Source organism: Macaca thibetana, chromosome 6, assembly GCF_024542745.1.
Source record: "Macaca thibetana thibetana isolate TM-01 chromosome 6, ASM2454274v1, whole genome shotgun sequence".
Classification (NCBI taxonomy): domain Eukaryota; kingdom Metazoa; phylum Chordata; class Mammalia; order Primates; family Cercopithecidae; genus Macaca; species Macaca thibetana.
Window position 1 is genome coordinate 41,415,941 of NC_065583.1, and position 14,596 is coordinate 41,430,536.

Consider the following 14,596-nt stretch of genomic DNA (forward strand, 5'->3'; position numbering starts at 1 on the left):
GAATCCTCCTGCCTCAGTCTCCCAAACTGCTAGGATTACAGGTATGAGCCACCATGCCTGGCCCAAAACCCTACTTTCAAATAGGGTCACATTTTGAGATATTGGGAGTTAGGACTTTAACATATCTTTTGTAGGGGGCACAATTCAACCTACAAAACAAAGATGAAGAGAATTTACTTATCAGAGACTCTTACTAAAAGAACCTACTGAAGGATTTCCTTTATCAGAAGGAAATTAGGCCAGGTGCAGTGGCTCACGCCTGTAATCCCAGCACTTTGGGAGGCTGAGGCAGGTGGGTCACCTGGGGTCAGGAGTTCGAGACCAGCGTGACCAGCATGGTGAAACCCCAACTTTACTAAAAAATACAAAAAGTAGCCAGGCGTGGTGACACGCACCTGTAATCCCAGCTACTCGGGAGGCTGAGGCAGGAAAATTGCTGGAACCCGGGAGGTGGAGGCTCCAGTGAGCTGAGATTGAACCACTGCACTCTAGCCTGGGTGACAGAATGAGACTATGTCTCAAAAAAAAAAAAAAAAAAAAAAAAAAAAAAAAAGAAAAAGAAGGAAATTAAACTCGTGAGGAAGAAGTAGTATACAAATGTGCAAAGAGAAACAATGACCAAACAAACAGTGCAGAGAAGACTCTTGCCTAAGATCATACTACGCTTAAGTAGTATAATCAGTATTTGTACTCAGGTTGTCTGACAGCTTAGCCCACGCTCTTAACTTTTATAGTCCATACATCTCTATGAGGACTGTTTCAAAAGTCTCATGAGGTAACGTACAGGACAGTATTTCAGACATTTTTTGAATTTCAATATTCAATCACTATTTTATTTTATAATTTTTTTTTGAGACAAGGTCTCATTCTGTCTTTCAGGCTGGAATGAAATGGCACAATTGATCTCCACTCACTGCAGCCTTGGCCTCCAGGCTTCACACAATTCTCCTGCCTCAGCCTCCTGAGTAGCTGGGACTACAGGGGCATGCCACCATGCCTGGCTAATCAGTCAGCATTTATTGATCATCTATAATGAGAATCTAAGAAGGTCCCAGAGAATCAAAAGACCAGATCCTTTTTACTCTTTCTCAAATTAGGGAGGAAAGAGGTTTGTTTGTTTGTTTGTTTTCTTCCTAGAATAATTTATTCACATCCAGTATCCATTTTGTATTTTTTTTTTTCCCTGTGGGGCACTGTGATAGATGTTATAGGTACAAGTAGTGGAAGAACCATTATTCCATAGTTCTTGATTTCAAGGAGCTTACAGTCTAATAAAAATGTTTTCTAAAAAAAGGTAGAAAGTGTTATATGCCTTGAGAGAGAAACAGATGTTGTGAGGGGAGTTCAGAGGAGAGATATCTTTGCTCTGTGTGATGGGGGATGTAGTGCCCATTTGCTGAACTTTGAAAGACAAACAGGGCCGGGCGCGGTGGCTCAAGCCTGTAATCCCAGCACTTTGGGAGGCCGAGAAGGGCGGATCAGGAGGTCAAGAGATCGAGACCATCCTGGCTAACACGGTGAAACCCCGTCTCTGCTAAAAAAATACAAAAAACTAGCCGGGTGAGGTGGCGGGCACCTGTAGTCCCAGCTGCTCGGGAGGCTGAGGCAGGAGAATGGCGTAAACCCGGGAGGCGGAGCTTGCAGTGAGCTGAGATCCGGCCACTGCGCTCCAGCCTGGGCGACAGAGCAAGACTCCGTCTCAAAAAAAAAAAAAAAAAAAAGAAAAAAAAAGAAAAAAAAGACAGACAGGACGACAATTAACTACACCAATGATTTATTGAGTATCTACTTGTGTGCATGGAGCTATGTTTGGAGCTTTTTATCCTGATCTCATTTATTTCTCACAATAACCCTGCTAGGTCAATATTGTCATTTTCAAATTAAACACCAGAAGATTGAAGCTCATTAAAAATAGGTGGCAGATCCTGGACGCGATGGCTTGCCTGTAACCCCAGCCCTTTGGGAGGCCGAGGCAGGCGGATCACTTGAGGCCAGGAGTTGGAGATCAGCCTGGGCACCACGGCGAAACCCCGTCTCTACCAAAACTACAAAAATTAGCCGGACACGGTGGCAGGCGCCTGTAATCCCAGCTACTCGGGAGGCTGACGCAGGAGAATCACTTGATCCCGGGAGGCAGAGGTTGCAGTGAGCCGAGATCGTGCCACTGCATTCCAGCCTGGGTGACAGAGCGAGACCCTGGCTAAAAAAAAAAAAAAAAAAAAAAAGGGCCGGGCGCGGTGGCTCAAGCCTGTAATCACAGCACTACAGCACTTTGGGCGACCAAGGCGAGCGAATTGTTTGAGCTCAGGAGTTTGAGACTAGCTTCGGCAACAAGGTGAAAACCTGTCTCTACGAAAAATCCAAAAATTAGCTGGGTGTGAGTGGCGTGTGCCTGCAGTCCCAGCTACTCAGGAGGCTGAGGTGGGAGGATTGCTGGAGCACAGGAGGTAGAGGTTGGAGTGAGCGGCGATTGCACCACTGCACTCTAGCCTGGGTGACAAAGCAAGATCCTGTCTCAAAAAACAAACAAACAAGCAAACGTACCAAAAAACAAAACAAAAAACCAAAACCACAAAATATCCAAGTGACTTGCTCAAAGTCACACAATTAGTAAATGGAACCAGACATAAGCTAAAGGTAGACCAAGCCTTGAATCTGGATCAGGCTGGTTCCAAATTCCCTGCCCTTTCATCTCCCTAACAGTTCGTTTTGTTTCTCTCTCTTTCTCTTTCTTTTTCTTTCTTTCTTTCACTCTCTTTTTTTAAAAAAATAAAATAAATTTCCTAATTGTTTATGTAGCACTTTCTCTTAGCATAACAGTTTTTAGAGTAGGTAAACATTTCTTTTTTTCCATTTCCAAAAGTCAATTATTATCTATTCTTCTGGTTCAAATGCCAGGTCCTTTTATGGCAGAGATTCTCAAAAAAGTGATCCGCAGAGGAGTTGCACCATTAGCTCACTGGGATAGTTTGCAAAAGTGCAAATTTCCAGACCCCATTCTCAAAGATTCTGAGTAAGTTTGAGATGAGACCCAGAGAACCTGCATTTTTTTTTTTTTTAAACAAACGTATTCAGCCTCTCTTGAGAACCACTGTGCCTAGAAAGTCTTTGGGAAGCTTTTGGAAGTAGTAAGTTCGTCTTGGAAAGAACACTCCAGACAAGCTTTCCGGTAGTCTTTCCCAAACTGTCATGCCTGAGGTTCTGGACTTATTCTTACTGATCCCTGACAGCACAGCGACTAGCTGAAGGACTCTGATCGACTGATGAGGGTTTGACCTCATCTACATACATCCCAGTTTAGCAGCATATACTAAGCTAGCTGGCAAACTGCTTAAAGCCACATGGGAAATCTGCGCGTTGGGCTATGTCTGGAAGATGTGGAGGAGCAAGCCAGACCTGACCGGTCAGATAGTGGAGACACTGAATCCGAAACCCAAATATTTCAGGGGTTAATCAATTCTCATAGAAAGGTAGGAAGCCCGGTTAGTCCAACTCATGCGCAGGCGCAGAAGAAGGACAGATGCACAAAGTAAGGCGCGCCCTTCCCCCACCCTCTTTCAGGCCAACTCCCACTGCGCAGGCGCATACAGTGCACCAACATGGCTGCCCCCGTGGATCTTGAGTTGAAGAAGGTAAAAGAGGGTCTTGGGCAGGCGGAGGCCTTCTCTTTGGAGGCTGAGGGGACTATAGGCAAGAATATCGAGTGAGGCACGAGCCTTGCATAAGGAAGGAGGGTCCAGTGGACTAGGGAATGGTTTCCCAGAGTCCTAAGGCCGCACTGCGTCTCCGTAAACTGGGGTGGGGGGCGAGCGGCTCTTGCTGGGTAGGAGCCGGTTTGGGTGAGGTAAGTCTGCGGGCCTATCTCGGGCCTGTGCAGTCTTTCTGAGCTCTAGAGAGCTTTCGTTGCGTTTGGAGGCTTCAGGGACTCACTTTCATAGTAAGAACCAAAGAGAGCATTTCAAATGGGGGTGCCTTCGGACCCCTTGCCTGAGTTGTGGCATCCGTAATTCTGCCTCATTTGCTTTGAAAAACTCCAAGTCCAACCTTTGTTTTTAGGCCGTTTATTCGGTTCTATACCTTGAAAGGTTGCGGTATCTACAGTTCGGAAAACCAGGCATTGTAACAGCAATGTTCATTTCAAGATTTGGGCCCCCCCCTTCTTTGTAAGGACTTGTCAAAAAAAAAAAAAAAAAAAAAAAAAGAAAACAACAAAACAAAACAAAACCTTCTTTTGAAGGACTTGTCAAAAAAACAACAAAACCAGTAAAGTTTTCCAAATAAAACCGGTATCAGAAGGAATTGGGTTTCCTGCTTTCCTCAGTTGCTTATAATGTGTTGTTACTCATATTTTTGCTGTCTAAGAATGATCAGCATTCTAACACCACTAATGACCCCAAACCAGTATGCTGTGTGCGGTGGGGTGGATTGGAAAGGACTCTAGAATTTATCTATTTTAAATCTACTTTTCTAGAAAAGGAACCAGTGCTAGAAGAGTCTGTCAGAGGTTGGGACTAGAATCCAGTATTCTCTGTCTTACCTCACACCTTTTTTTTTTTTTTTTGAGACAGAGTCTCGCTAGTGGCGCAGGCTGGAGTGCAGTGGCGCGATCTCGGCTCACTGCAAGCTCCGCCTCCCGGGTTCATGCCATTCTCCTGCTTCAGCCTCCAGAGTAGCTGGGACTACAGGCGCCCGCCACCTCGCCCGGCTAATTTTTTGTATTTTTGGTAGAGACGGGGTTTCACCGTGTTAGCCAGGATGGTCTCGATCTCCTGACCTCGTGATCTGCCCGCCTCGGCTTCCCAAAGTGTTGGGATTACAGGCGTAAGCCACCGCGCCCGGCTACCTCACACTTTTTTGACCACTATTTTGGATTCTTCAGATGAGCAACATCTTAGTTAAGACTGTCTCTCTGGTCAACTTGTGCAAAAGAAATAGGACAGCCGAAATAGCTGTTGCTTCTAACAAATGAAGCTTTTGTTATGGTTCTGAGGATATTATGTGTTTGTGTCTTGCTTTTGTTCTTGTCTTGAATCTTGTAAATTTAGCTCTTAGGTGGAATTCTCTCATCTTTAACGGTGTACTAGCTCATCTTTAACGGTATACTAGCTTCCTTAGCAAGCTGTACGGAGCAGTCAGATAATACCTGAAATTTTACATTTCAAAACAAAATTGTGCATTCTAAAAATTTACCTTTTTTTAAATTAAAAGTACCGATTTAAATCAGGGTTTAGTGAATGGATTTTCCTCCTGGTACTTTTGAATTTGTTGCTACATTTGAAAAATGTGGACAGTGAATGCAAACTAAGAAAATGATTACAAACTTAAACTGAATAATTTTGACAAATGATTAACTTAAAAACTTGTTTAAAGGTTTTATCTTCTAATGTTGTTACAGGGTCCGTTTTTTGGGTGGAGACAAATAGGACATTTCAGGCCCCTCCCCTTCTCCAAAGTAAATCTTTCAAAATCTTACTAGTAGGTGAAAACAAGGTCACAATAAAAATTATGTAGTAACCTTTGCTGTACATTGCAGTCACAAATGTTATTATTAAGGCACCAATTTGACAGCATATGAAAGTCATTCCAGGCACTTCAACAAGAGTATCCAAGAACTATTTATTTTCCAGTTAACTAAGTGTACGCAAGGGTCAAATTTGGCCTGATGCAATTATTTTGCCAGTGCTTTGCATTTTTTCTATCTTTTTGGTCTTCCTCTTAAAAATGTTCATATTATGAATATTACTATAGACAGTGGAATGGAAAGATTGCTGAACTAAGGGGTTAGAAGAAATGTGTTTAAATACACCTCCCTTTCCCTCTAATAGTTGTTCAAACTTGTGCAAGCCACTTTTATCTCTTAACTCATTTAGTTACTTAATTTGTAAATTGTGGATGATGAAACTGCCAATGCTAACTCATGGCATTATTGAGAGGCATAAATTAGATATTATATTTCCTCATTAATCTTATATTAATATTCCCATATTAATATTTCAAACTAATGTGAGAAAGTGCTTTGAAACCTAATTGTGCAATACAAATGTAGTGAGTTATTACTTTTATGGTTCTTGTTTTGAATCTCTGGGTTTCATCCTTGACTATTGCGTTTATTTCTTTTACTACTCCTTGAATACTTCTTAATATGGTTATTATTTAATGTGCATTTGTTTTGCTTCACACTGTTTGTATCTTCTGATGATTGTAAATTCAGTATTTAGTATAGTGACTTGATCGTTTACAATTATGTTGACTTATTGATATTTGGTAAATTTCACAACTTTGTCTCTGGCTAGCATGTTTTGTTTTAATATATTTGGATTTGACATAAATGTTTCCTGTAAAATGTTTAACCTACTAAATCATGGACTTGTTTTTATTAGGCCTTCACAGAGCTTCAAGCCAAAGTTATTGACACTCAACAGAAGGTGAAGCTCGCAGACATACAGATTGAACAGCTAAACAGAACGAAAAAGCATGCACATCTTACAGATACAGAGATCATGACTTTGGTAGATGAGACTAACATGTATGAAGGTGTAGGAAGAATGTAAGTAAAATGTGTCTTTGATGGAGTTATTTTGGGAGTGCTTTTGTCCAAATTAAATAGAATGTGTTCGTCTTAAAACTTGGGTTAGACCAGGCGTGGTAGTTCATGCCTGTAATCCCGGCACTTTGGGAGGCCATGGTGAGTGGATCACTTGAGGGCAGCTTGGCCAATATGGTGAAACCCTGTGTCTACCACAAATACAAAGATTAGCTGAGCGTGGTAGTACTTACCTATAGTCTCAGCTACTTGGGAGACTGAAGCAGGAGAGTCACTTGAACCCTGGAGGTGTGCCCACTGCACACCAGCCTGGGCAACAGAGCTAGACTCTGTCTCAAACAAAACAAAAAAAACCCTTGGTTTAAAGTATCTTTTTTTTTTTTTTTGAGACAGAGTCTTGCTATATCACCCAGGCTGGAGTGCAATGGCCCGATCTTGGCTCACTGCAACCTCTGTCTCCCGGGTTCAAGTGATTCGCTTGCTTCAACCTCCTGAGTAGCTGGGATTACAGGCGTGCCCCACCACATCCAGCTAATTTTTGTATTTTTAGTAGACAGGATTTTACCACATTGGCCAGGATGGTCTCCAACTCCTGACCTCGTGATCCGCCCACCTCAGCCTCCCAAAGTGCTGGATTACAGGTGTGAGCCACCACCCCCGGCGGGTTAAAGTATCTTAGAATTAACTTTAAAGATTGTCCAATTAAATGCTTGCTTTTTTTAAAATGAGGAGCTGAACTTCAGATACATTAATTAAAGTGTTTAATTTTAGACTTCAAAGTCCTTTTTTTTTTTTTTTTTTTTTTAAGATAGAGTCTTGCTCTGTTGCCAGGCTGGAGTGCAGTGGTGTGATCCCGGCTCACTGCAACCTCCACCTCCTGGGTTCAAGCAATTCTGCCTCAGCCTCCTGAGTAGCTTGGACTACAGGCGCGTGCTACCACACCCAGCTAACTTTTGTATTTTTAGTAGAAATGGGATTTTACCGTGTTGGCCAGGATGGTCTCAATCTCTTGACCTCTTGATCCGCCCACCTTGGCCTCCCAAAGTGCTGGGATTACAGGCGTGAGCCACCGTCCCTGGCCTTGAAGTACGTTTCTTAAGTGCTTACTTTCCTGTTCTGTCTATAATTACGTACTTAAGTGTGTAAGTTCAGTAATAAAAATGATTTATCATGGAAAATGTTTATAGCAATATTATATTGTATGTGAAGAAGATTTATTTAAGTAGGTGCAGTTTTAACCTCCTCTTCCCTACTTAATTTATTAGGAGTGATACAAATCGTGAATCTTTCTGATATCTGATCAGTGTTATAAAATAAAAATAAAGATTCAATTGTCATTTAAATACACTCATTCTGGCCAGGCGTGGTGGCTCATGCCTGTAATCTCAGCACTTTGGGAGGCCGAGGTGGGTGGATCCCCTGAGGTTAGGTGTTTGAGACCAGCCTGGCCAACATGGGGAAACCCCATCTCTACTAAAAATATAAAAATTAGCGAGGCGTGGTGGCGCACACCTGTAATCACAGTTACTCATGAGGCTGAGGCAGGAGAACTGCTCGAAACTGGGAGGTGGAGGTTGCAGTGAGCCGAGATTGCGCCATTGCACTCCAGCCTGGGCGTGAAACTCTGCCTCAAAAAAAAAAAAAAAAAAAAAATACACTCACTCTAAGTGTCATGCGTTGTTCTAGTAGGAGGACAACTCACATGTGAGAAATCTAGTAAATTATTTTACTTTTGTTCTAATTAATACACAATTAACTTCATACATTTCACTTTTTTTCCTTTTAAAAGCATATTACCCTTGTGAGAGAGAACAGGTCTGCTTCCTATTCTTTAAGCAGAAAAGAAGGAATGGAAAAGCCCTTAAGTACAGGTCACATTCCACTACAGTGAGCTAAAAGGAGAAGACAGATTTTTTTTTTTTTAAGTTGGGGGGAGGTACAGGAGGAGGGTTTTTCTGGAATTTGGTCTTTGAGTATTACTTAGTAAGTAGACCATTACTTCAGGTTTGGAGATCTTTTAGTTAGAATGGAATTTGACCTCAGTCATGGGATGACTTGTTTTGTGATTGATTTGAAGAAAGAATAACGTGTAAAATTTAATAATGGCTTTGGAATGACATCATGAGAAGTAGACCCTGCTCATCACTGACTAATCCATATCTTTTTGGTTCAGAATTAGATTATGTTAAATTGTTCATCTGATTTGCTTTCTCAGAATGAATAACATAGCACAAGTAAATTTTATGTCCAAGCTTATTTCATTTTAGCTTAAGAGGATAAGGATCCCAATTTGAGAGTTTGTTACTGGGACACAAAAGAATTGGGATGAGAACAAAGTAGAACCCTTGGATATGTGTCTGTGTAGTATGAAATGCATTGTTGGCATTCACTACAGGATAATTTTATCCTTAATGTGAATATCCTTAGGTCTTAAAACAGTAATGCCAGCTTTATTAACATGTTGTACTTGGATTTCACATCACTGCACTAGCCTTTGTTTGCAATAGCTAAAGAATTCCTTTTTCAAAATAGAAAAACGGTTTCACTCCCTTTGGGCCTTTGAGCTACAGTGAAGTTTTAATTTTTAATTAGAATAGTTTCATTTATTAAACGTTCTGCAGAAGTGTTAGGAGAGTTGTTTTTTGTACGTATTGTCCAAAGTGCTACAGATAGGTTGTTTTCCATACAAAGAATTTTAGAGTTTAAAGGCTAGGATATGAATTAATTAATGGTAGAATGGTATTATTTCCAGAAGGTTTATTTCATATAAATTATGTTTCTTAAAAGAAGTGTGGAGTTTTAAATGTTTGAATAAAGTTGAGCTTCTACGTGATTTCAGACTTCTGTTTTAAATTTGACTTTTGTGCTGTCTGCATCTCATCAGGAGTATGAGTTTGACCCTGCATTGTAGGGGCATGTAAGGTGAATAGCGTTTGTTGTTTGGCTAGCGTATTAGTGCCCTGAGAGGAAGAAAAGACTTGCTGAGTATTAGTCTGGTCATGAGGATGTTCTCTTTCTTGATGCTAAACCTGAAATATCTATTTCTGAATTTATAGTCTTGAGTAATTTTGGGTATCATTGTCATTCACTTCTTTAATTCTAGTCTTTACCTTAATTTGTTTTTTTCTTTTCCTTTTTGAGTGTTATTTGGGAATTCTGATTAGAATATTACTTTTTCCTGAAGTTTCATTTTAAAACCACAGATAATAAAATCCAAAACTTCATTTTTCTTTTAGAACCTGCGGTGGATTTTCCCATTGCTGAAATTCGGGTCTCATTGCTTCTTGCCTGGACTTTTATGATAGCATCTTAACTGTTCTTTCTTCCTGCCTTCATTCTGTCTGTCCAAATCCATTCTTCACTTATCTGCCAGAATTAATCATGTTAATATTCTTCATAAAATATCCTTTGTTCATCCTCTCTTGTTCACAGGATAAAATCCAAACTTGTTGACCTTGCATTCATGGTTATTCATAATCTGTTCTTAATTTGCCCTTTGCCTCAGGTCCCACCACTTTCTTTTTTCAGGGTTAGGATAGCATGTATATTTCATCTCATGGACCTACCTTCTACTAGTTTGTGTTATGTGTTGAGAAGAATTTTGAGGTGTCAAATGGGTTTTAAACATACTTTAATTGATTGGTGATGTCAGTTACACAGTGAGGGTAGAAGAGTAGTAGCACATGTACCAGAAATTGTTATCCTACCCTTGCCACATAGATTTCCTCACACATGTTATGTTTTTGTGCTTTTTTGCTTTTGCTCAGTCTTTGGAGAATAACATTGTGCTTGGCTGGCAATATTCCTTTTTTACTTGTGAAATTCTCATCCTTCAAAACATAGCTCCGCTCTTACTTTGCCTCTGAAGATTTTTCCAGCCCCTGGGGCAGACTCATTCACTCTTTCCTTGGTGATAGCAGGGCTTTTGTTCCTACAGCTAGTAAAGCACATTGAGTGTGTAGGTGTGTTTAAATGGGTCAGTCTTCCCAACCAGATTGTCAGCTCTGGGAGACCATATATATATATTATCTTTGTTTTCTCATTCTCAGTATAATGTCTGGCACAAAATAGCTGTTAAATGTGTATTGATTTGAATTGAATCTGATTCTTTTTTCTTGCCTAAAATAACTTTTTTCTTTTGGTTTCTTAGAAAAAAAGTATTTTAGAAAGTGTCAGACACTTAAGAATGAGTTTATTATCCTATTTTAATATATGATCCATGTAAGATGAAATTATAAAAGTAACATATTTTGACTAAGGTCAAAAAAATTATATCTGCCCAAAATCACGTCCTCTGATCTGACAGGATTAATTCTTTATTAAATATATTTAGAAGGTTGTCTAATTCTAAATACCAGCCAGTTGAAGAGATACTCAGAACTGAAAATACAGAAAACTGAAAGCTTCAAGATTATGCTTGAGGGTATTATAATCCTTAGAGAATAAAGGCTATTTTATGCATAATAATATCAATATATTTTTATCCGTTTTACCTTCCTCATCTTCGCATAGAATGTAAGTCAGAGGTTTTTTTTTAGGGTATGTATTTAGTTAAATCATTGCAGGCCCAGATATCTTTCATTTCATAAGTATGGACACATTTTGTAGTGTTAAATACCTCTTATATGTGGCTATTTTTGGTTTAAAACAAGGAAAGTCAAGCTACAGGATAAGAGATGATGAATTGCTATATACTGTAAGCTCTGAGTGTTTGTTGCTTAAAGCTATATTCCATCCAGTCTTTTGGCATGTTGCCAGCACATTTTAGTTCTCTTACTTCATATTCTTTAGAGAGGCTGTTATGTAGCCTGATACTACTACCACCAATTTCTGGTTTTGCTACTTAAGCTGTTTGTGAGCTGACCTCACCATACTGCTTTGAGAACTATGATGAAAGTTACAACTGGGGAATGATCTGTCTGAATATTTGGAAGTGTTTGTCTTTGCATCTTTCTAGCATGCAAGGAGGGAATAGACAAATCTCAAATGTTATGTGAATATTTCTTGTATGTATTTTTCATGGATAAAAATGTTTATAATTGCTTGTGTGGGGGTTTTCTTCCTTTTCTGCCTTGCATGGTAGAGGATAGGAGTATTTTTAAAATAAGAATTACATTTAAAAGTACACATAAATGACATTTGACCATACTAGTGTTTGAAAGGACCATCATTAGAATAAATGTCAAACTTATTTTTATGAACAATAAGTATGATCCTAACCCTGATTTGATGTCAGATCTATTATTTGAACATCCTTTTTGCTTGAGCATTACATAAATAACATTTCTTTTTTCCAAAAGAGACAAATTAACTTTTTTTTGATATAAGAGGAACTTGAGTAGATTAGCCTTTAAAAAGAACAATTAGTACCTTTTTAAAACTTGAACCTAACTAAAAATAACTTTGTACCATATTTAAACTGATTTAGAGGTATGCTACCATTCTGTGGGTATTTTTTACATTTAAGGAACTAAGAATGAACAATGGTATAAATCTGCCAACTAGATAAGTGTCTAGCAATGCAAAAATTTCTGTTTGGGAGCGGTGTTACTATTTCTACTTGTTGAAGTAATTTAATGGTTGATCTCTAATGGTAGAAAGATACAGAAATGTAGAACTTAAGATAAATGTGGCATGAGTAGAAAGTGAAACAGTAGGTGTATTCCTGACAGGTAACAAATTAAAAAAAAAATCTAAATAAGCAGTTTTTCAACTGTTTAGGTTGTAGAAATCTAAACTCTTTATGACAGCTTGGCTGAACTGCCCTTTGTTTAAAATGTTATATTAGTTTTGTTGTGATTGTACTTGTTAGTTTGGGTGTTGACCTATAATTTGAATCGTGGCATTTAGTAAAGGTGGGATGAAATATTTGCAGCTTCCCTTAGTTATGTTAAATATTAGTAGAAAGGGGTATGCTCGTGCTGCTTCAAGTTTTGCAACCCTTTTACAATTTCATGTAGCTGTAGAGTTGGTCTTCCAGTCAATCTGAGGTAATTTTAAAACTGAAGAAATGGTCATACTATATTTTATTGCTAAGAGATTAGGAAATGAAATTTTACAAATCTTAGTATAGTAAATATTATTGATATTGTTGATAAATACTGTTGATACTATAGTAAAAATAGTTTATATTGTTGCTCTCAGCAGAATCAAGTTTGGATATTTTATTTAGTGCACACTACGGGGAAAAAAATAATGTGTGAGATGACTTTTGGTGTGAGAGTCACATTGCAAATGCAAATTTATAAATTCCTTTTATACCCTCTTTAAAGGTATTAATCTGTATTTTAGAGAAAGTAAAGCGAAGATAGTTGTCAAAAGTAAGATGAGATTATTTTTTAGATTAAAAAAATTTTTTTTAGATTTTACTTAAAGGAAGAGAAGTTCTTGGTGTTCAGCTGCTTTTACTAATAGAACATGACCCACCCTTCTTGTGTTTTTATACAGAGCCATTTAAAGTCATGGCTTTCATTGCCCAGAGTTCTAAGGGAAAACAACAACAACTTTTCCTGTTGTGCAGGGAAAAATGACTTCAGTTTTGTTGACGTTGAATATGTATATAAACCCAGATGGGCACACTCTCCTCTTACACAGATTTAGTACTCTGGGGAGAGGAGATTTTTAAGTAATATTCTTAATTTCCTTAAGTTGTCAGTGATTTAAAAGCTTGATGTTCATTTTTAAGTAATATTCTTAATTTCCTTAAGTTGTCAGTGATTTAAAAACTTGATGTTCATTATAACTCTGCTCTACTGCTGTCTAGAATAACGTCACTGTTTTTGTGCCAGAGGGAGTTAACAAACATTTGCGTAAGAATTACATAGTCCTGTTTCTTCTGCAGATGAGTACTTTTTAATAATTCTTTCCCTGCTTTCCCTCCCATATGCCCCAGAGTCTAAAGATTCTCACCAAAACACAGGAAATTAATTTTGAAAATATTATGTTAATTAGATGTCTATTGTTAAAGGGAAAAGAAGTCTGTTATCTTGGAGAGTACAAACATACTAAAATAAACTGGTTATGGGGTTACTTATTTTAGGCTTTGGACCTGTTTTAAAAACATAAATGTAATTGATTCATTTAGCTACTTGGTGGACTTTGCTTGCTTCTGCATTTCCTGACATCAGAAGACCTGGTCTTTTTTTTTTTTTTTTTTTTTTTAACTGACAAAGGATTAAACAAAATCAACCTTTGTTGTATGAAAAGTGGCAGTCATTTTCAGGATACTACAGTGTTTTCCAGTCGATGATAAGCAACTGAGCGAAAGATAGGCCGGGCGCGGTGGCTCAAGCCTGTAATCCCAGCACTTTGGGAGGCCGAGACGGGCGGATCACAAGGTCAGGAGATCGAGACCATCCTGGCTAACCCGGTGAAACCCCGTCTCTACTAAAAAATACAAAAAACTAGCCGGGCGAGGTGGCAGGCGCCTGTAGTCCCAGCTACTCCGGAGGCTGAGGCAGGAAAATGGCGTGAACCCGGGAGGCGGAGCTTGCAGTGAGCTGAAATCTGGTCACTGCACTCCAGCCTGGGCGACAGAGCGAGACTCCGTCTCAAAAAAAAAAAAAAAAAGAAAGAAAAGAAAAGTACCATTTGCTTCCTGTTCCTATGTAAAAAAAATTAAGGTAGCAGCAGTCTTGAACTGTTACTTTGTCACTGACGAATTGTGTTCTGTAACTGACTTAATTAGCTGAATTTCTCCGAAAACAGTCAATTTTAAGCCATAACAAGAATCTTCTGATTTTAGCTGCCACTTATCTCATAGTGCAAAGTTAGGAATAACTTACTGTCTAATCTGAGAGAGAGAACTGAAATGTTGATGTCAAGGAACATAATCTGCTTAATGAAATGTCTAAGAAGGAGCTCAGAAAAATACTACTTAGAAGGTGAGTCAGTTCATATATATGAACACATACTTGGTAATGCCTTTTGTCATTCTTTTTTATTTCTAATATCAGGAATTGCTGTTAACTGCAAATATCCTTTACTCTCATGAAATAATTAGGATTACTAGTGTGTTACATGTACCATTAGTGCCCATGCTTCTGTGAAGAG

General features: G+C 38.9%; 1 protein-coding gene across 3 annotated transcripts in view; it reads left to right on the plus strand.

Annotated features, from left to right (window-relative positions):
- PFDN1 (prefoldin subunit 1) overlaps positions 1-14,596 on the plus strand; it is a 381,910-nt gene that overhangs the window by 317,257 nt on the left and 50,057 nt on the right. For all 3 annotated transcript variants that reach the window (XM_050795100.1, XM_050795102.1, XM_050795101.1), the window contains exons 2-3: positions 3,572-3,632; positions 6,381-6,547. In XM_050795100.1, the coding sequence (XP_050651057.1) occupies positions 3,600-3,632; positions 6,381-6,547 (200 nt within the window). In that variant the 5' untranslated portion in view covers positions 3,572-3,599. The remainder of the gene's footprint in view (positions 1-3,571; positions 3,633-6,380; positions 6,548-14,596) is intronic.